We start from the raw sequence: 22,480 nt of genomic DNA on the forward strand, positions 1-22,480 counted from the left end.
CCTGATCCATTTTTTGAACTCCAAGGTCTCAGATGTTTGCTTTAGGTCAGTAGTACTGATAGTCCCTCGTATCTGATCAGGTTCTTTTCCATAATCATGAGGGAATGCTGCAGTTCCTCTGAACCACTTGTCTTTTGGTAAATGAACCTCATGATGAAGAGCAGAAAAGATCAGCTGGAGCAGTTGCTGAAGGACACAGCCTTGCTTTCAGTGTCGCACCCACCCCTCAACCACAAGGCAAGTTTGAACGAGTTGCAAGTATATATCAATCTGTGGCCAACAGTGAGTAATTAGATGGTGATGTTCTCTGTATGCAAGGAGGCATTTAACTGAGTGTCTTTGATGCCTCAGTTTAACAACTCCTTTATAAACAAGTACTCCTTGACAAATTTGAGAAAACTGTACTCAAACGATAAGCATGATAGAGGAGACAAATTTGTGTTGACTAATTCTTGATTGATCAGCTGATGACAGTCACATTCAGTTGATATTAGTTATTGGTGAGAGATATATATAAATAAAAATTCTTGTGGTATAAGATAACTAGGCAGGAGCCTGCTCCCTTTTCTTATACATGGTAATCTTACTGCTGAATTTCACAAGACTGGTGGAGGTCTTTCTGCTGACCGAAAAAAAAATCTGATCTGGATTAATAAGTAGGCAGACTTAATGTGTTCAGGGATAAGTACGCAGTGATTTCACCCCCCCCCCCTGTTTGTGGATGGTAGTGACAATTCCTTTCCTTTATGGGTTCTGACATTTTGTTTGCTAAAAATTGTGTGTTGTATATTTCTAGCTGTACTGTGCCAATTCAGCCCTGTAGAGCCTAGTTAATTTGATTGGCAACTTGACACTTTCGAGAACTGTTCTTGGCCTTACATGATTATGCAGGGATTGGAGGGATATGGCTCTTGTGCAGATAGGGTTAGTATAATTATTATTACACCAGCATTACTTGGTTGGAAACCTTGTTTGATGATATCAGTATTATTTATGAGTAATTTTAATACTAGGTGTGTAAATGCTATTTTATGTAAATACTTTTCGTATGACTATTTCTTAACACTACTTATGTTGGCTATGCATATTCAAACATGCCTGTATACATTTGAGTCATTGTGGTTATTTGGAATGGGTGCCATAGTTTTAATTTTAATGAACAAGAGTCATCGCTCTTGCCTTCTCCCACAGAATTGAACTGATATTCCCTAGCTCTGTGTACTATTCCCATGTATCTCTATGAACAGCATCATAAAAATAAATAACACGGAATAAATAACCCTTTGCTATGATTGAGGGCAAGTTTTAAATTATTTCAACATTTTATCCTCAAACTAATTCTCAGTCATAACATTGAATTGATTTTTATTTAAGGATATGGTTCCCAGAGGCTCAGCATTGAGCTGGAAATAATATGCAGTATAAGTTTAGTATGTTCTTTAAATAATGGAGACTTGCTTGGTTGTGACCAGAAGGAAGATTTTTTATTTGTAGGGTTTTTTTTGTGTAGAGGTTGGGATTGTAAAATACTGGGGAAATATCAATTTCAACACTCAACATTTACTGTGGAAATTAATGACTAATTTATAAGTGTCTTTTTGGAGAAAATTTCACTAATATGTTAAATCATACAAAACAGAGCCTAGCACAGTGGTCACCCCGTCCATGTCCCTGATGGGCCGAATTAATGTTGTCAAAATGAACATACTTCCTAAATTCTTATACCTTTTTCAATTCATACCAATTTTCATTCCTGAAGTCGTCTTTGACTCGCTAGACTCAGTCATATAGGGCAAGCGTCCCCGACTGCATAAAGTCCATCTTCAAAAATCTAAAAGTATTGGGGACATGGCTCTGCCCAATTTCCGCTTATATTACTGGGCAGCTAACATACGCTATCTCATCTTTTGGTCTCATTTCCACAACCAATCTGACTGCCCAATATGGGTGGCAATGGAGCTGAACTCTATTAAGAATTTCTTTGTTTCTGCACTTATTGGATATGCACTCCCTTTTCTTATGCCTAAACCAATTGCTAATCCTGTGATCAGGCAAACCCTGAGAGTATGGGTTCAGTTCAGAAAGTATAGTGGTCTCTGTGTCTTCTTCTTTCAAGTCCTATTCTACATAATCACTTCTTCCAGCCTTCTGTGCATGATCCAACATTTCAAGACTGATATAGAAAGGGGATCAGGTGCTTTAAAGATCTTTTTATAGACAACTGCTTTGCATAATTTGAACAATTGTCTGAAAAGTTTAACTTGCCCAACACTCATTTCTTCAGATATTTGCAAATTAGACATTTTATCAGCCTTTTGTTATCAAACTTTCCTGAGGCACCTGACACAAAAGTTGATATGCTTCTCTGCATGAATCCATTGCGTAAAGGTCTAATATCTACTATTTGTGACAACCTAGTGGTTCTGTGGCGAGCTCCCCTTGACAAAATTAAAACTGGTTGGGAGCAAGATTTAAATTTTTTACTGTTATATGCAGTCTTGCTCAGGTGGAGGGATGCTGCCCCGCCCACCCATGCTCAGTGGCTTCAGGACATTATGTCCTGTCTATACTTTGAGAAGATCCATTATTCAACTCTGAATTCAGATATAAAGTTCCAAAAGGTGTGGGGACCCTTTCTTGAATATTTTCAGAATTCCCAGCCAAATTAAAGGTTCATCCCTTCTTCCTTTCCTCTGCACATAACTTCCTGACTTTCAGCATTCTCCGGTAAAATTCTACGAACTCAGATGTGTAAACATACAACAGTTTATGTGTTAGGAAAATACACCTTCTCTGTACCAATGCAGCTCTGTGGGGATAAAGGTTCTGATTAACCCTTTTTGCTAATGCAATGGTGGCTTGGAGATGGGAATTGGGAGGGGTAGGTCAGAGCAGGGAGGAAACCAAAGCATGATTGTACTATAGATGCATCTCTTTCATAGATTTAAATTTGTTACATTTGTTATGTACTGCACGAACTTCCTTTGTACTATGCTTTCTTGATTTAAAAACCAATAAAAAAATATTGCTGAGAAAAAAAGATCCTTTTGAGGAAAGTGATCATAATATGATCAAATTGACCCTTAAATATGAAAAGGAGAAGCTAAGGTCAGATATATCAATATTACAGTGGAGCAAAGGGAATTACAGGGGCATGAGAGAGGAGTTGGCCAGAATTGATTGGAAAAGAAAACTGGCAGGGATGACGGCAGAGCAGCAATGGCTAGGATTTCTGGAAGCAATTCGGAAGGCACAGGATATATACATCCTAAAGAGGAAGAGTATTCTAAAGGAAAGATGATACAATTATGGCTAACAAAAGAAGGTAAAACCAAATAAAAGCCAAAGAGAAGGTATATAACAGAGCAAAACTAGTGGGACGTTAGAGGATTGGGAAGCTTTTAAAGCCCAACAGAAGGCAACTAAAAAGTAATTTAAAAAGATAAAGATGGAATATGAAAGTAATGTGAAAGCCAATAATGAAGAGGATACAAACAGTTTCTTCGGATACATGAAGTGTAAACAATGTGAGAGTGGGTATTGGACCACTTTTAAACTATGCTGGAGAGTTAGTAATGGGGGACAGTAAAATGATGACAAGCTGAATAAATATTTTGCATCAATCTTCATTGTGGAAGACACTATCAGTATGGTGGAATCTCCAGGTGTCAGGGGTTGTGAAGTGTGTGAAGTTACCATGATTAGAGAGAAGGTTTTTGGGAAACTAAAAAGGTCCAAAGGTAGATAAAAAAAACACAAAATGCTGGCAGAAAATGTTGTCTGGCCTGCTGAGTTCTGCCAGCATTTTGTGTTTTTTATTTATTTCCAGCATCTGCAGATTCACTCGTGTTGCCAAAGGTAGATAAGTCACCTAGACCAGAAGTTGTACACCCAGAGTTTTGAAGGAGGTGACTAAAACTATTGTGGAGGCATTGATGATGATATTTCAAGAATCACTTGATTCTGGAATGGTTCCGGAAGTCTGGAAAATTGCAAGTCACTCCACTCTTTGAGTAGGGAGAGAGGCAGATGAAAGGAAAACTGTAGGCCAGTTAGACTTACCTTAGTGTTTGGGAAGATGTGTCCCTGACAACTTCAACTGTGCATCCAGCGCAGTTTCTAACAAACCACGTTAAGGAGTTGGAGCTGGAACTGCATAGATTGTAATTTGCAAAGTCTTCAATTTTTATACAATTTTTAAAATAAAATTACTATGAATGAGGCCTCGGGGTACTTGGAGGCACATGATAAAATAGGCCGTAGTCAGCATGGTTTCCAAGGGAAAATCTTGCTAACAAATCTGTTGGAACTCTTTAAAGAAATAACAAGCAGGCTAGACAAGGAATTGATTGATGTTCTGTACTTGGATTTTCAGAAGGCCTTTGATATGAGGCTTCTTAACAAGCCATGAGCCCATAGTATTACAGGAAATATTCTAGCATGGATAAAGCAGTGGCTTATTGGAAGGAAGCAAAGAGCAGGAATAAAGTGAGCCTTTTCTGGTTGGCTGTCAGTAACTAGTGGTGTTTCACAGGGGTCTGTTGGGACTGATTCTTTTTACATTATATGTCATTGATTTGGATGATTGAATTTGATGGCTTTGTTGTAAAGTTCACAGATATGAAGATAGGTGGAAGGGCCGATGGTTTTGAGGAAGTAGAGAGGCTTCAGAAGGACTTGGACAAATGAGGATGAGAAAATAAATGGCAGATGGAATGCGTGTCAGGAAGTGTATGGTGATGCACTTTGGTAGAAGAAATGAAAAGGTTGACTATTTTCTAAATGGAGAGAAAATACAAAAAAAACTGGGATGCAAAGGTACTTGGGGATCCTTGTGCAGGATTCTCTAAAGGTTAACTTGGAGGCTGAGTCTGTGATGAGAAAGAGTTAATATTTATTTCAAGAGGACGAGAATGTAAAAGCAAGGATGTAATGTTGAAACTTTGAAGTATTGCTGAGGCCTCAGTTGGAATATTGTGAGCCATTTTTGGGTCACTTCTCTTAGAAAGGATGTGCTGAAACTGGAGAGCGTTCAAAGGAGGTTCACAAAAATGATTGGCTTATCATTTGAAGAGTGTTTGATGGGTCTGGGTCTGTATTCACCAGAATTGAGAAAAATGAGGGGTGACCTTATTGAAACCTATTGGATGGTGAAAGGCCTTGATAAAGTAGATGTGGAAAGGATGTTTGCTATGGTGGGAGAGTCTAAGACCAGATGACATAGCTTCAAAATATGCATTCTTTTAGAATGGAGATGAGGAATTTCTTTAGTCAGAGAATGATGAGTCTGAGGAATTCTTTGCTACAGGCAGCTGTGGAGGCCTAGTCTTTATGTATATTTAAGTCAGCAGTTGATAGATTTTTGATTGGTCAGAGCATAAAAGGCTACAGGGAGAAGGCAGGAGTTTAGGGCTGAGAGGAAAATTTGATCAGTCACGATAAGATAGAGCAAACTTGTTGGGCGAAGTAGCCTAATTCTGCTCCTATATCTCATGGTTTTAACAAGCTAACAGCTCATTGAATTACAGGAAAGATACTAGCATAGCTAGAGCATTGGCTGAGCAGGAGGCTCTCTTTATTCTTAAAGAGTGCCTTTTCTGGTTGGCTTCCGGTGGGTGACTAGTCATGTTCCACAGGGATCGGTGTTGGGACTGCTTTTTACGTTGTATGTCAGTGACTTAGGTGATGGCTTTGTGGTTAAGTTTGTGGACAGTATGAAGATAGGTGGAGGTATAGGTAGTGTTGAGGAAGCAGGGTGGCTGCAGAAGGACCTGGACAAATTAGAAGAATGGACAAAGAAGCTGCTAATCGCCCCCACCGCATCTGTTCCCAGGACATAAGACATTCAAAGAATGGGGTTTCCCTCCCTACACTATTGATGCTGTCCTCACCCACATCTCCTCCATTTTCTAAACATCCATGCTCACCCTATCTTCCCACTCCCTTAACAGTGAAAGAGCTCTTCTTATCCTTGTCTATTATCCCATCAACCTCTGTATTCAACACGTCATTCTCCACAACTTCTGCAGTCTCCAAAGAGATCCTATCACTAAACATATCGTTACTTCTTCCCAGCCCCCCACCCCTTTCCTTCAGGGATCTCTCCCTCTACGATTCCTTTGTCCATTTATCCCTCCCAACAATTATCCCTGCAAACGACCCAAGTTCTACTTTTGCCATGCACCTCCTCTGTCACTTCTATTCAGTGCCCCAGACGGTCCTTTCAGGTGAGGCAACACTTCACCTGCGAATCTCCTGGCATTGTCTAATGTGTCTGGTGCTCCTGATGCAGCTGCCTGAACATTGGTGAGACCCGTTGTACTTTGTTGAGCACTTTTATTTCCTCCACCAAAAGTAGAACTTCTTGGTGGCCAATGATTTTAATCCTGATTCCTGTTCTGACAGGTCAGTACATGGCCTACTCTTGTGCCAAGATGAGGCCATCCTGAGGGTGGAGGAGCAACATTTTGTATTCCATCTGTGTAGCCTCCAAACTGATGGCATGCATATTGATTTCTGTCTCCCTACCCTCTCCCTCTGTTCCCACTCTGGACTTTTACCTGTACTCACCAGCCTATGAATTGCCCTTGTGTCCCCTCCTCTTTCCTTATCTCCCATGGTCCACTCTCCTCTCCTATCAGATTCCTCTCCAGCCGTTTATCTTACCCACCAACCTGGCTTCATGCTTCACCTATCACCTTCCAGCTGGCCTCCTTCACCCACCCCCTTCCTGCCCAGTCCTGAAGAAGTATCTCAGCCCAAAATGTCGGCAGCTTATTCATTTCCATAGATGTTGCCTGACACAGATGTTCCTCCAGCATTTTGTGTGTGTTGCTTTGAATCTCCAACATCTGCAGACTTGTGTTAATGAAATTGACTGCAGTATTGTGAAGTGTATGGTTATGCACTTTGGTAGAAGGAATAAAAGCACAGACTATTTTCTAAACAGGGGAAATTAATAAAAATCTGAGGTGCAAAAGGACTTGGCAGTGCATTTGCAGGATTCTATGAATGATTAATTTGCAGGTTGAGTTGGTGGTGAGGAAGGTAAATACAATGTCAGCATTCATTTGAAGAGGACTAGTTTAGAAAAGCAGGGTTGTAATCTTGAGGCTTTATAAGGCACTGGCAAGCTCTCATTTGGAGTATTGTGAGCAGTTTTGGGCCCCTTATCTAATAAAGGATGTGCTGACTTTGGAGAGGGTTCAGAGGAGGTTCATGAGAATGATTCCGGGAATGAAATGTTTAACATAAGAGGAATGATTGGCTCTGGCCCTTGATTCACTGGAATTTAGAAGAATGGGGAGGGGGGGGGGTGGGTAATCTCACTGGAAACTGCCAAATGTTGAAAAGCCCAGATAGAAAGGATGTGGAGAGGATGTTTCCTGTGGTGGGGGAGTGTAGGGCTAGAGGGCACAGCTCACAATAGAAGGATGTCCATTTAGATTGGAGATGAGAAAATTTCTTTCACCAGAGGGTTGTGAATGTTTGGAATTCGTTGCCACAGGAAGCTGTGGAGGCCAGGTCATTGGATGTATTTAATCAATAGGTTCTTGATTTATCAATGGGAGAAGGCAGGAGAATGGGGTTGAGAGGGAAATGGATCAATCATGATAAAATGATAAATGATAAAATAATAAAATTAACGTTGTGCCAATTTGCACATGGCTTTAGTAACAATCCAGAGATTATTATCTTTTTTATCTCTACTTTGCCCCAGTACTTTTGCACACTTTCTCCTATTTTCTCTGGTTATTGTTTTTAAAATTGTATGAGTTAAAGATGATTTTGTTTAGAGGGTGAAAAATGTGATATGTGGATGCTGTGTTAACACGGCAGAAGGCTTTGAAAGTCGGTCTTAATTTACACTTTTTCTTGCTAATTACTATAATTTGAATTTGCCTCAAGTTGTGAAAACAAGCATCTTCTAAATGTATCTAAATTTAGCATGTGCAATTAGAAACAATTGTCATGGATTTGTATCCACCAACTTTCACTGAAAGTATGGTGTGTACTTGCTGACACTGCAGCTGATCTCAAATTGGTGAGGCATCGTACCTCCTGATGTAGTTCCTTAAGTGGCATTGGAGGTCTTGGAGGGGAGAATGTGCCTTTACATTGCTGTGGTACTTGATGCTTGACTTCCTATCTTGTCTGTAGGCCATAAAGTACATTACTGGGGGTTTCAGTGATTAAATACCCCTTTTTCTTCCTAATGTGTAAGATTTATAAGTTGAGTCACACAGCAGTTTGGGAGAAGTCTATAGAGAATTTACACTGGAAATCAAATCACAGACCATTTGGTTGATGTTAGAACGATGCAGTTTAAGTACTTGCTACAAAAGGTATCATGCATCCTTGTTCACAAGTGGTTGAAAATATTTAAATAATAATCTTATTTAAATAATCAATCTTATTGTTACTGCAATTGGAGTTAAATGTGAGCAATACCAGTCTTTCAGCTCAAGATACAATTGTGGCCTGTTTCCAACAAAAATGGGAAGTTAATCTTGTATCTTAAATCTAAAAAAAAGTTACGAGTACTTTATAAGTAAAATTGAAAACTAATTGTGTTAGTGGCATAAACAGTATTTCTGGTGAATTATATTAAAAAATCAGATTTGACTACTCATTACAAGAAGTAAAACTGCTTCATTTTCAGAAGAGTATTTTTGATTTTTTAAATTGAGATTTACTTGTTAAGGATATCTCACTAGTACAGGATCTGAAAACCAACTTTTAGAAATATGTTACTGTTCTAAGAGTATGTTTCAAGAAACAATGGCTTTTAGTTCTCATCTGTTTTACCATTAAGATTTTGTTGATTTTGTATTTTTGAATAAAGATGACAGCTAGTATCATCTAACTTTTTTTATATATATAATGTTGCTTTATCAAGTTTATTCTTTTTTTTGTTTCCTTAATCTGTCTCAGTAATGTTTTGGTCTTTGTGTTATCATTGCTTGAGGATTACATTGCAAATGTTTTGAAGTAATAATAGTTGAAGATTTCAGTAATTCAGAATTGATCTAATTCTGGAAGAAAAGCAAGTGCTAGAAGGGCACAGCCAGTCAAGCAGCATCTGTGGGAAGAGGAAGCAGTTAATGTTTTGATTAATGACCATCACCATTACCCGGAATGTTAATTGTTTTCTCTTTATACAGATAAACTACTTGCCTAAGTTCTTCCAGCATTACTGATCAGATTCCAGCCACTGCTATACTTTTTCTATTTTGATCTAATTTTGACTGGGGAAGGAACTAAAGTGCTATTCTATTCATTTTTTAAAATTGTTAATACACTGCTAAAGCTTATTAGTGATTATAGATTTGTGATTACATTAATAACATCAGAATGCTATAATGACCTTCAGTATATTAAAGATGAGCAAGAAAGTAAATTTGTAATTAATATTTACTATTTTTTCTTCCATCTTCAGTGAACAGTTGGAATCGCATCATGTGGATTACTGCCAGTTTCATTAAGCATTTTTGAAATGGCTGAGAAAGATCGAAAACCAGATGTACCTGTTGTTCCAGGGCAGGTGTATATTGAGGTGGAGTATGATTATGAGTATGAGGCAAAGGATAGAACAATTTCAATAAAGGAAGGTGAAAGGTATATTTTATTAAAGAAGACAAATAATGATTGGTGGCAGGTTAAGAAGGATGATAGTTCAAAGCCCTTTTACCTTCCAGCACAATATGTTAAAGAACTACCTCGTAAGGCATTAATGCCACCAGTGAAACGTGTACCCAGTTCTGTTAAAGCCAAATCTGCTAGTTTAGGTGCAGATGCCAAGCTACAGCAGGTGTCAAATGAAAATGTCTCCAAATCACCAGATTATATGAGTGCTTTCAAGTCCTCTATGGGGCAATTACAAATTAAGACGTCATCAGAAAACCAGACAACTAATCTGAACACCAGCCAAATACAAAACGAGGATCAGGTTCAAGTGATGGTCCATTCACATTCTGGAATCCAAAGTAGTGTCAAAGTTGGCAACCAGAGTCATGGACATGGTGAAGGTGAAACGCAGTATTCACGAATTACTGATCCAAACCGAATCCTGGCGCATTCACAGGATTTTGATGCAATGGATGTAGATAAACTAGTTCATGAGCATTCATCTGAATGGACGCCAGAGAGTTCAGAAAAGCATCAAGACTCTGAATCTGGAGATGAATGCAGTAGTAGTTCCACAGAGCAGCTACAGGTAGGAAGAATTCTATACTGTTAAGTAGATGGTTTTGTGGTAATTTTTCTTTTTCTTTAAACAAGGAGAAATGCTTTGCCACAGCATTTTTAATTGAATCTTGAACACTTTTTATGGATTTTTGTTATTTTCTGTTACGATAATTGTTAATGTCCAAACAGCAAGGATACATTTTTCTTTTTAAACAAATTTACTTACAATGTTTCACATTGGTTCTCAGTAATGTTTTTATCTAGAATGTTCGCATACTGATGTCCAGATCTGGTAAGCTTAAGAGACACCGGCTGTTGAAAACATCATTGCTTGGTCATTCGTCATATCCAGTATTACTGCTACTTTCTTTACTGAAATTTTTCTCAAGAGTAATGGAATGTTAACTGGTACCACCTGCATTTCAACGTAACATTTCATCTGCTATATTTTTGCAAGAATTTTCACTCTTGGTGGAGTGTACAATCTTTCCATCTCCCATATTGGAATGCTTTATTGAAAGGTGTATCTGTGTTCACTAGTTTCTGCACTTGATTCTGGTTTGGTTCACTTGCATAGCTTTCAATCCATTTTTGCCCACACAATGTGTGTGTGCATGTAGTATCAATAACAGCAGATCCTAGAGATTCTATCATCAAAACCTCAGTCTCAGATATCTCTGCATTAGTAAGTAATTCCTTTGCAAATAATGTGACGTGGCACTCTTGTACATCTTCAGATTTGTTATTTTCTTCAGTTAGCCTAACTTGTTTGGTTCTGTTCGGACAGTTTCTTGCCCAGTGGACATACCACACATTTCGATCTCCTACTGTACTTATTTATTGGTTTTGTGGCAGATTGTGGTACCCTTGTCTGGTTCTTCTGGGGCCTAAGCTTGCTATACCCTTGTTTCTGCTTAGTGAAGAATGCAGTGTCCTGACTCAGACTAATCCTAACTGTTGACTTTGTATCCTTTTCTCCAAAAATTCTCTTCAGTACTATTTTCATAGATGCAAATGTAAATTCTGTGCACACAGTTAACGCTAGCTATCTGTCCTTTAAGTCCAGACATGCACAATCCAACAATTTAAAAGCCAAATTAGCGTCAGGAAGATCCATTTGTATTTACGTATGCGAGTGTACTTTTGTTCCGAATCAACACAATAATCAGCCATATTTTTAGAATTGTCTCTATAAATTTTGTCAGTCTTCCTTCAAAAAACAGTCAAGCGTATTTATTAGTGTATTCATAATGTCATCTTGTTCAAGTCGTCCACCAAAATTCCCATTGCTGTCTCACTCTTCCCAAAAGCGACAATGCAACAGCCACGGCTTGCTTCATCTCCTCCAATTCTGTAACACGAGTCAATTTTCCAATTTCAGTTTTCCAGCTTTTGTAAGGCTTGCTGTCATCAAATGCTGTCAGGATTCTATAATTGGAAGCCATCCTGTGCTGCCACTGTTAACATCAAAACAACGAGGATACATTTTTCTTTTGTTTAAACAACTTAACTTTCAATTAAACTGTTCAATACCTGAGGGCCAACACCTTTATATACCATAATTCCTCTCCCTTCATGTGCGCATCTGCGTTACGGGGAGAGTGTGCATGCGTACTAAATACATAGTCCAAATGAACCAAACTCAATAATTTTTTTTGTTCCTATGATTGATTAAAAAGAGACTGTCTGGAATTTTGAAATATAATTTTTGCTAAATGCAAGTGTTTGATATGATGCATTGTTTACATATCCATAGTAGCCCTAGCCATATCAACTTTAGAAACGACTTTAGAGTATTCTAATATTGCTGTATTGTCAATGAACTCTAAAAGTACATTTATTTGGGTGTTGATTTATTTTAAATTGTGTAAGTTAGAAATTGGAAGGTAACACATTTTGACTACAAATTATTATGTAGAATTTGTAGTCTATTAATTTTATTTTGTAAATTACTTTATTTTTTGTTGAATATAGTCCTGTAATCTAATAATTTGCTCATCATGTGGATCTATTTAAGACCAGGAAGTTTAGCTTCAGTATCTTAAAATTTAAACTAAGGCATTGAGTGAGGTATGAACACATATTGAAATTAGTTTCCATTTTCAGGTTTTGGAGCTGACGCTGCAGTATCTAGAATACTGAAATAAGATTGGTTAGATAAGGTTATGGGCAGGTTGTTTTGCAGAGAACTCCCTTCCCCACCCCCCTGGCTTCACCTAACACCCATCTAGTCCTCTTCTTCCCCCCCGCCCCCACTTATTCTGACACCTTCCCCCTTCCTTTGGTCCTGGTGAAGGGTCTTGGCCTGAAATGTTGACTATTTATTCATTTCCATAGATGCTGCATGACCTGCTGAGTTCCTAAAATGTCAAGTTCTGTTTTTGTTTGTGTAGTATTCTATATAAATGTCAAAATTGTTATCTGCATTTGTTTACAGTGGCTAAGCTAAATTTTGCTTTTTATTGAACTGTGTGATCATCTGGTTCACCATTATCACCGTATTCTGTGATTGTTTCATTTCTCTGTGAAAAGTGTTTTCCTTGTATTGTGTTGCCAAGTGGCACCTGGGAACAATATACACAGACTTGCCACTAGCTTAATCACCATAATTTAAGGGATTTAGTCATATAAAATGTAGTAAGAAAAGAGGTTCGCAGATGTTGGAAATCCTGAGCAACATACACAAAATGCTGGAGGAACTTAAGTCAGGCAAAATCTGTGGAGGGGAATAAACAGATGATATTTTGTGCTGAGATCCATCATCAGAATTGGAAATGGAGGACAGAAGCCAGACGAAGAAGTAGGCAGAGGGGAAGGAGTATAAACTGGCAGGTGATAGGTTAGACCAGGTGATGGGAAAGGGTGGGATAGAGGATAAAGTAAGAGCTGGGAGGGGATGGGTGGAAGAACTGAAGTGGGAATCTAATAGGAGAGGAAATTGGGCCATGGAAAAATGGGATGCCTGATCTGCAGAATTCCTCCAGCATTTTGTGTATTGCTGTGGATAGCGCTGCATTGTCCCTTGAAGGTGTACCTACTCAAAAGAAGTTTAAATCTTCTCTGAGTTCTGTGAGACCCTCTCTCACTACTTGCCCTCTGTGCTGTTCTCTGACTCTTTGCCCAGCTTCTTACTTCAACCTCTTATTCCCCAACCTGCACCTTATTCAGGCATCTTCCCCCTTCCTTTCCAGTCCTGATGAAGAGTCTCTGCTTGAATGCTGACTGTTTATTCCTTTCCATGGATGCTGTATGACGTGCTGAGTTTCTGCAGCATTTTTTTGTGTGTTCAGAAGTTCCTAAATGCCAACTTGTGGCGACCCCATTTCCTGGCACATCCGAACCGACTCACAATTAGATAGCCTACGGGGGTTTGCGAGCACGGAACTTTGGAGCCTCTGCGCCACGGGAGGCAGGTTGAGGGAGGCTTAAAAGTGAGGCTGAAGATTTCGAATAAAGTTTTTTCCTTCGACTGCAGTTACCGACTCCGTGTCGTAATTTCAGCGCTGCGTGTAGCACACCGCTACAATTGGTGACCCCGACAGTCCAAACGGTTTTTGGACCAGAAATGACCGACGCCGCCTCTGTTCATGCGGTTTCGTTGAAACTGCCGGGTTTCTGGATACAGCGCCCGAACCTATGGTTCCAGCAAGCCGAAGCCCAATTCCACGTTCGCCAGATCACCTCAGAAGACACCCGCTACTACTACGTGGTGAGCTCCCTCGACCAGGACACAGCGGCCCAGGTCGCGGAGTTTGTACAGTCGCCCCCGGCAGACGGCAAGTACACGGAATTCAAAGCCCTGCTCCTCAGGACTTTCGGACTCTCATGGCGCGAGCGGGCTGACCGTTTACTGCACCTGGATGGCTTGGGCGACAGACCTCCATCGGCTTTAATGAATGAGATGTTGTCTCTCGCCGACGGACACACACCCTGCCTCATGTTTGAGCAGGCATTCCTGGAGCAGCTGCCCGAGGACATACGCCTGCTGCTGTCCGACACGGATTTCAGTGACCCCCGGAAGGTGGCAGCCCGGGCGGACTTGCTGTGGAACGCCAAAAAAGGTGAGCAAAAAGGCGTCCATCGCACAGATCTCCCAGCCACGCTCCCGGCAGCAAACCAGTCCAGGCCCGGCCGCAGAGCCCGCCAACCCCCGGCCCAATGAACACTGGTGCTTCTACCACCAGCGGTGGGGCGCAGAAGCCCGCCATTGTCGCCCGCCCTGCAAGTTCCCGGGAAACGCCAGGGCCAGCCGCCGCTGATGGCTACGGCGGTTGGCCATCGGGATAGCCTCCTGTATGTGTGGGATAGAAGGTTGGGACGCCGGTTTTTGGTCGATACGGGGCTGAGATCAGTGTTTTACCTCCGACGAGTTACGACACCCGCAGCAGGGCTCCGGGTCCCCCCCTGAGGGCCGTGAATGGCAGCACAGTAAGGACCTATGGCACCCGTCAGGTGCAGCTACAGTTCGGCTCCAGCCAGTTCACGTGGGACTTCACACTGGCCGCCGTAGCCCAACCGCTTCTGGGTGCGGATTTTTTGCGGGCTCACAGCCTACTGGTCGACCTGCTCAGGAAGAGACTGGTACACGCCGAGACCTTTCAGACGTTCTCCCTGGGTACAGCCCAGTTGCCAGCCCCTCACCTCGGCTCCATCACGCTGTCCGACAACGACTTCACCAGGGTCCTGGCGGATTTCCCATCGGTTCTGGCACCGCAGTTCACAGCGGCCATGCCCAGGCACGGCGTACAGCACCACATCCCGACCCAGGGACCACCCCTCCACGCCCGCGCTCGGCGGCTTCCCCTGGACAAGCTCCGACTGGCGAAGGAGGAGTTCCAGAGGATGGAGGAATTGGGGATCATCCGGTGGTCCGACAGCCCATGGGCCTCCCCCCTGCACATGGTGCCCAAAGCGACGGGGGGCTGGAGACCGTGCGGCGACTACCGCAGGCTGAACGAGGCTACCACACCGGACCGCTACCCTGTGCCGCACATTCAGGACTTTGCAGCAAACCTGCACGGCGCACGGATCTTCTCCAAGGTAGACCTCGTCCGAGGGTACTATCAAATCCCGATGCATCCTGACGACGTCCCCAAAACGGCTCTCATCACCCCGTTTGGCCTTTTCGAGTTCCTCCGCATGCAGTTCGGCCTGAAGAATGCCGCACAGACGTTCCAGCGGTTAATGGACGCGGTGGGACGGGACCTGGACTTCGCGTTCATCTATTTCAGGGGTCAGCAACCTTTACCACTGAAAGAGCCACTTGGACCCGTTTCCCACAGAAAAGAAAACACTGGGAGCCGCAAAACCCGTTTGACATTTAAAATGAAATAACACTGCATACAACGTTTTTTTTGCCTTTATGCTATGTATAAACAAACTATAATGTGTTGCATTTATGAAATTGATGAACTCCTGCAGAGAAAACAAAATTACATTTCTGCATGCAACAAAAACATTTTGAACTCCGAAAAAAAGACGTTGGGTTGAAGGTTACTTTTAAGTAAAATACTCAATGTCTATTTGAGTCCTTCTTGTATTTATGAAAAACGCTGAACTTAAATTTTCCGCCAGCAGCAAACCAAAAATAACGTCAGCCAGCTGTCAACCTGAAAAATAAAAGGACTATTTCAATGAACAATGAAAAAATATGAATATACGTAAAACAATAGGCAATTAAAATATTTATCATACTTGGTTAATTGGATTTCTGCTCCTGGACCTCAGCGCACAGCGTCTGCACATCAGGGCTGTATGACGTCACCTTCATCTTTACACAGGATCGCAAGCTGTCATCTGTGAGGCGTGCGCGATGTTTGTTTTTAATAAAGTTCATGTTGGAGAACACCTGCTCACATACATATGTGGATCCAAAGATCGACAGGACTCCAAGCGCATACGTTTTAATGTTTACATAAATGTCGGGGATAGCATTCTATGTTTCGAACAGAAGTTTGTCCGGTTTGAGGAGGTTTTCAATATCACTCCATTTGTGATTCTGAGCAAGAACGGCCTTCTGACGGGCAACATCTTCAAGGTCTGCTGTCAAGCATCTAAACTTGGACACCCATATGTCTTCGTCGGCTATGTCGGCCAGTTCCATCTCAAGATCAGGTTTACTCACACCTGCCAATGCAGTCGTATTCAGTAGAGATGAATCGATGCTTAGGGGAGTGACCGGGAAGGATAATGTGTTTTTTTTCCTCTCTGAACTCACAGAAGCGTTTCCCAAACGATGTTTGCATTGCGATGATTGCAGAATGTAAATACTCCGAATTTATCATGTCATGACCTTGTTTGAACTCTCTCAAATTGGGGAAATGAGACAAAGTGCCTTTCTGTCAATCTCTGGAAAGCACTGTCAACTTGCACTCGAATGCCAAAACATCCTCCATCATGTGTAGGGCTGTACGTCCTTTCCCCTGAAGAGCTGTGTTCAGCGTGTTCAGGTGCGCTGTCATGTCTACCATGAAGTGTAGCTTTTCCAGCCCTTTGCTGCCCAGGAAAGTTTTCACTTCTTCCAGACACGCGACAAAGCGTTTCAGCACCTCCCCTCTGGACAGCCACCGGACTTTGTTGTGCAGCAGGAGATCAGAATATGCGCTTTCCAGCTCGTCCAGTAACTAACGGAATTGACGGTGATTTAAACTTTTTGCCATTATTTTATTGACAATCTGAATGACAACATCCATTACTTCTGTGCATTCCGGAGGAAATGTTTGAGCGCACAGTGCCTCTTGGTGCAAGATGCAGTGAAAAATCAGCAGCTTTCTGTCCAGCGACTTCTGCAGTAAAGCCACAATTCCCTTGTGCGTTCCCGTCATATTCGGTGCCCCATCAGTAGCTACTGACACCAGGTGGGTAGTCTTTATTCCTTTGGCTCTTAAACAATTCAAGACAGCCTCACAGATGTCCTCCCCCCGTGTTTGGTCTTTTAGAGGTATCAACTCAATCAGTTCTTTCTGTGGCCCGGCAGAGTTTACATACCGGCAGAACAGCGCTATTTGTTCAATATCACCTTTGTCTTTAGACTCGTCACGGGCAATCGAGTAGGCCACAGCTGAACTGATGTCTTTAATTTGCTGTCTTGTGATGTCTTCAGCCATTTTTATGGTTCTGTCTTTGACAGTCTTTGCAGAGAGGGGCATATCCCTGATTTTCTGCACAATTTCACTCTTGTTTTTAAAGTCCGTGAATAGATGTTCTGAAATCTTAATGAAAGATTCTTTTATATATTCACCATCTGTAAACTGCTTCCCGTGCCTGACTATTTCCTGAGCGGTAATATAACTAGCGTATGTCGTTGGTTTTCCGGACTTAATCCATTGCTTGAAATGATTTTTGCTCAGATCAACCTTCTGCATCAGTTCCGAAACGGCTTTTTTTCTCTCATCTCCATCCGGATATTTTTGAGCAAAGGCTGCGTGTTTATTCTGGAAATGCCTTGCAACATTTGACTTTTTGTTGTTTGCTAGTTTCTCATTGCATATTAAGCATACCGGTAAACCAGTCTCGTCAACAGTGAAAGCAAATGAATCCGTCCACGTATCATTAAACGTTCTGTTTTCTTCAGTCACTTTTCTTTTTTTAGAATTCTCCATAGTTGGCCTACCTTGGATCGAAAAATTAAAGAAATCGCACACTGACGGGTGTCAGGTATTGGCAGTGGTGACGTATATTAATAGCGATAAAAACACGTTGTAGCGGTGTGCTCACGCAGTCAGTAAACTGCAGTCGAATAACTTTATTCGAACTAAACAGCCTTGCTTTTAAGCCTCCCTCAACCTGGCCCCCATGGGCGCGGATGCTGCAAAAGACACGTACTCACAAACCCCCGTAGGCTATCTCCCTTAGCCTGAACGCTGGCTAATTGTGAGCCGGTTCCAATGTGCCAGGAAATGGGTCGCCACAACGTCTTATTTAGATTGTACAAGATCACCATAATCTTCAAATTTAGAATTACATTTCAAAAACTAACAAACTAACATAAAATACATTTTAATTAAATACCGACCAATTATTTCCCAAAGCAACAGGGAGCTGCAGCACTGAGGTAAAAGAGCCGCATGTGGCTCCGGAGCCGCGGGTTGCCGGCCCCCGATCTATTTGGATGACATCCTCATAGCCAGCAGCAGTCATCAGGAGCATCTGTCCCACCTCCGTCAACTCTGCGCCCGACTGAGTGAGTACAGTCTTACAATCAACCCCGCCAAATGCCAGTTCGGACTCGATACCATTGACTTCCTGGGCCACAGGATTACTAAAGACGGGGCAACCCCTCTGCCCGCTAAGGTAGATGCGGTCCACCTCTTTCCCCGACCCACCACGATCAAAGGCCTTCAGGAATTCGTAGGTATGGTCAATTTCTACCGCCGCTTCCTCCCTTCAGCTGCCCGGATCATGCGCCCCCTGTTCGCCCTGATGTCGGGTCCGAGCAAGGACATTACCTGGGACGAGGAGTCCGCCGCCGCTTTCGTTCAAACGAGGGAAGCTTTGGCGAACGCCGCAATGCTAGTACATCCCAGAATGGATGCCCCTACCACCCTCACAGTGGATGCATCAAACACGGCAGTCGGTGGGGTGCTGGAGCAACTCATCGCAGGTCGCTGGCAACCCCTGGCGTTTTTCAGCAAACACCTGCGACCACCCGAGCTCAAATACAGTGCTTTCGACCGGGAACTGTTGGCGCTCTACCTGGCAATCCAGCATTTCAGGTACTTCCTAGAAGGTCGGCCCTTCACTGCGTTCACGGACCACAAACCGCTTACCTTTGCGTTTACGAAAGCGTCCGACCCCTGGTCGTCCCACCAGCAACGCCACCTGTCCTACATCTCTGAATACACGACGGATATCCGGCACGTCTCGGGTAAGGGCAATGTCGTGGCGGATGCGCTCTCTCGCCCTACCGTTCATGCCCTTTCCTAAGGGGTAGACTTTGAGGCACTGGCAGAGGCGCAGCAGGCGGATGAGGAGATTCCGAGTTACAGAACCGCAGTCTCCGGTTTGCAGCTCCAGGACCTCCCCGTGGGCCCAGGTGAGAGGACCCTACTCTGTGACGTCGCCACCGGCCAGCCCCGTCCCGTCGTCCCGACAGCCTGGCGGCGCCGCGTTTTCAACTCCATTCATAACTTGGCGCATCCCTCCATCCGGACAACTGTCCGGATGGTTTCCAGCAGGTTTGTTTGGCACGGACTCCGCAAACAGGTCAGTGAATGGGCCAAAACGTGCATGCACTGCCAGACGGCCAAGGTGCAGCAGCACACCAAAGCCCCACCACAGCAGTTCCATCCCGCCCACCGGCGTTTCGACCACATTCATGTGGATATTGTTGTGCCAGTGTCGCGCGGAGCGCGGCACCTCCTGACTATTGTGGACCGGTTCACAAGATGGCCAGAGGCGGTCCCGCTCACCGACACCACCTCCGAATCTTGTGCCCGAGCCCTGATTGCCACCTGGATATCTCGCTTTGGTGTACCAGCCCACATTACCTCCGACAGAGGCGCCCAGTTCACCTCCAGCCTGTGGTCAGCTATGGCCAGCCTTTTGGGGACTCAGCTGCACCACACCACTGCCTACCACCCACAGTCGAACGGGCTAGTGGAGCGTTTCCACCGTCACCTGAAGTCGGCCCTCATGGCCCGCCTGCGAGGAGCCAACTGGGCGGACGAGCTTCCCTGGGTCCTACTCGGCATCCGCACAGCGCCCAAGGACGACCTGCACGCCTCGTCGGCCGAGTTGGTATACAGCGCGCCCCTGGTCGTCCCCGGGGAGTTCCTACCAGCCCCAAGGGGGCAAGAGGAAGATCCCGCAGCAGTCCTGGGCAGACTACGCGAGAAGCTCGGTAACCTGGCCCCCATACCCACTTCACAGCACGGGCGGCACCCGACCTGCGTACCCAAAGACCTACAGAACTGTAAGTTTGTGTTTGTACGAAGGGGCGGGCATCGGCCACCGCCGCAGCGGCCATACGAGGGGCCGTTTATGGTGCTCCGGAACAGCGGGTCCACGTTCGTGCTGGACGTTGGGGGGAAAGAGGAGGTTTTCACGGTGGACCGCCTCAAACTGGCCCATGTGGACCTGGCGCAACCGGCCGAGTTTCCGGCACCTCGGCGCAGAGGCCGACCTCCCAAGCAGGTTCTGGCCCAGACTGTGGACATTGGGGGGTGTGTCGCCGGTTCTGGGGGGGGGGTTATGTGGCGACCCATTTCCTGGCACATCCGAACCGACTCACAATTAGATAGCCTACGGGGGTTTGCGAGCACAGAGCTTTGGAGCCTCTGCGCCACGGGAGGCAGGTTGAGGGAGGCTTAAAAGTGAGGCTGAAGATTTCGAATAAAGTTTTTTCCTTCGACTGCAGTTACCGACTCCGTGTCATAATTTCAGCGCTGCGTGCAGCACACCGCTACAAACTGTTGATTCTGCATTGATGCTGCCTGACTTGCTTCACAACTACAGCTGTGAAGATCCCTGCTGCACCTGTTGGCCCTGTGATCTCCGTCTCAGGCAGAAGTTAGACTGCCTTTAAAAAGAGTGAACCTTCGCAAGGCAGAAGGTCCCGACAGAGACCTGGTAAGGCTCTGAAGACCTGTGCCAACCAACTAGCGGGAATATTCAGGGACATTTTCAACGTCTCACTGCTGCAGGCAGAAGTTCCCACTTGTTTCAAAAAGGCAACAATTATACCAGTACCTAAGAAGAAAAATGTGGGCTGCTTTAATGACTGTTGCCTGGTAGCACTCACATTGACAGTGATGAAATGCTGTGAGAGGTTGGTCATGACTAGACTGAACTCCTGCCTCAGCAAGGACTTGGACCCATTATAATTTGCCCATCGCCATAAGAGGTCAACGGCAGATGCAATCTCAATGGCTCATCACATGGCTTCAGACCATCTAGACAACACGAACACCTACATCAAGATGCTGTTCATCGACTATAGCTCAGCATTTAATACCATCATTCCCCCAATCCTGATTGAGAAGTTGTAGCACCTGGACCTCTGTACTTCCCTCTGCAATTGGATTCTTGACTTCCTAACCGGAAGAAAACAGTCTGTGCAGATTGGTGATAACATATCCTCCTCGCTGACGATCAACACTGGCGCACCTCGGGTGTATGCTTAGCCCACTGCTCTACTGTCTATATACACGTGACTGTGTTGCTAAGCATAGCTCAAATGCCATCCATAAATTTACTGACGATACAGCCATTGTTGGTAGAATCTCAGGTGGTGACGAGAGGTCATACAGGAGTGGGATATGCTAACTTGTGGAATGGTGCCACAGCAACAACCTGGCACTCAACGTCAGTAAGATGAAAAAGTTGATTGTGGGCTTCAGGAAGAGTAAGACAAAGGAGCACATACTAATCCTCATAGAGGGATCAGAAGTGGAGAGAGTGAGTAACTTCAAATTCCTGGGTGTCAGGATCTCTGAGGATCTAACCTAGAGCCAACATATCGATGTAGTTATAAAGAAGGCAAGACAGCAGCTATACTTTATTAGGAGTTTGAAGAGATATGGCATGTCAACAGATACACTCGAAAACTTCTATAGTTGTATTGTGGAGAGCATTCTGACAGGCTTCATCACTGTCTGGTATGGAGAGGCTACTGCACAGGACTGAAAGAAGCTGCAGAAGGTTATAAATCTAGTCAGCTCCATCTTGGGCACTAGCCTACAAAGTACCCAGGACATCTTTAGGGAGCGGTGTCTCAGAAAGGCAGTGTCCATTATTAAGGACCTCCAGCAACAGGGAATGCACTTTTCTCACTATTACTGTCAGTTAGGAGATACAGAAGCCTGAAGACACACACTCAGCGATTCAAGAACAGCTTCTTCCCCTCTGCTATCTGATTCCTAAATGAACACTACCTCAGTTTTTTAAAACTTTTTAAAACTGTTTTTGCACATTTTAAAAATCTATTCAATACATGCAATTTATTTATTTATTATTATGTTTTATTTATTATTATTTTTTCTCTGCCAGATAATGTATTACATTGAACTGCTGCTGCTAAGTTAACAAACTTCACGTTACATGCCGGTGATAATTAATCTGATTCTGATTGCTGTGTTTCTCCAGCATTCTGTGTTATATAAAATACAGTACTAGGCAAATGCAATTCTTAGAAGTTTCTTTCTTAATTAGATCACTCATAGCTAAAATTATTTTTTTCCCTTTAAATTAATACTTTAATTATTCTCATGAAAATTAAAATGGGTTTTCTAGACAATGACCTATATTTTATAGGCTGGTTGCATTTGCGTTTGATGTTCATTACATTTGCTTT

General features: G+C 43.4%; 1 protein-coding gene across 8 annotated transcripts in view; it reads left to right on the plus strand.

The window, feature by feature from the left end:
• Positions 1-22,480, plus strand: part of arhgap12b (Rho GTPase activating protein 12b) — a 189,526-nt gene that overhangs the window by 14,142 nt on the left and 152,904 nt on the right. For all 8 annotated transcript variants that reach the window (XM_059971961.1, XM_059971959.1, XM_059971958.1 and 5 more), the window contains exon 2: positions 9,440-10,216. In XM_059971961.1, the coding sequence (XP_059827944.1) occupies positions 9,497-10,216 (720 nt within the window). In that variant the 5' untranslated portion in view covers positions 9,440-9,496. The remainder of the gene's footprint in view (positions 1-9,439; positions 10,217-22,480) is intronic.

The sequence above is a fragment of the Hypanus sabinus genome, chromosome 6 (genome assembly GCF_030144855.1).
Source record: "Hypanus sabinus isolate sHypSab1 chromosome 6, sHypSab1.hap1, whole genome shotgun sequence".
Classification (NCBI taxonomy): Eukaryota; Metazoa; Chordata; class Chondrichthyes; order Myliobatiformes; family Dasyatidae; genus Hypanus; species Hypanus sabinus.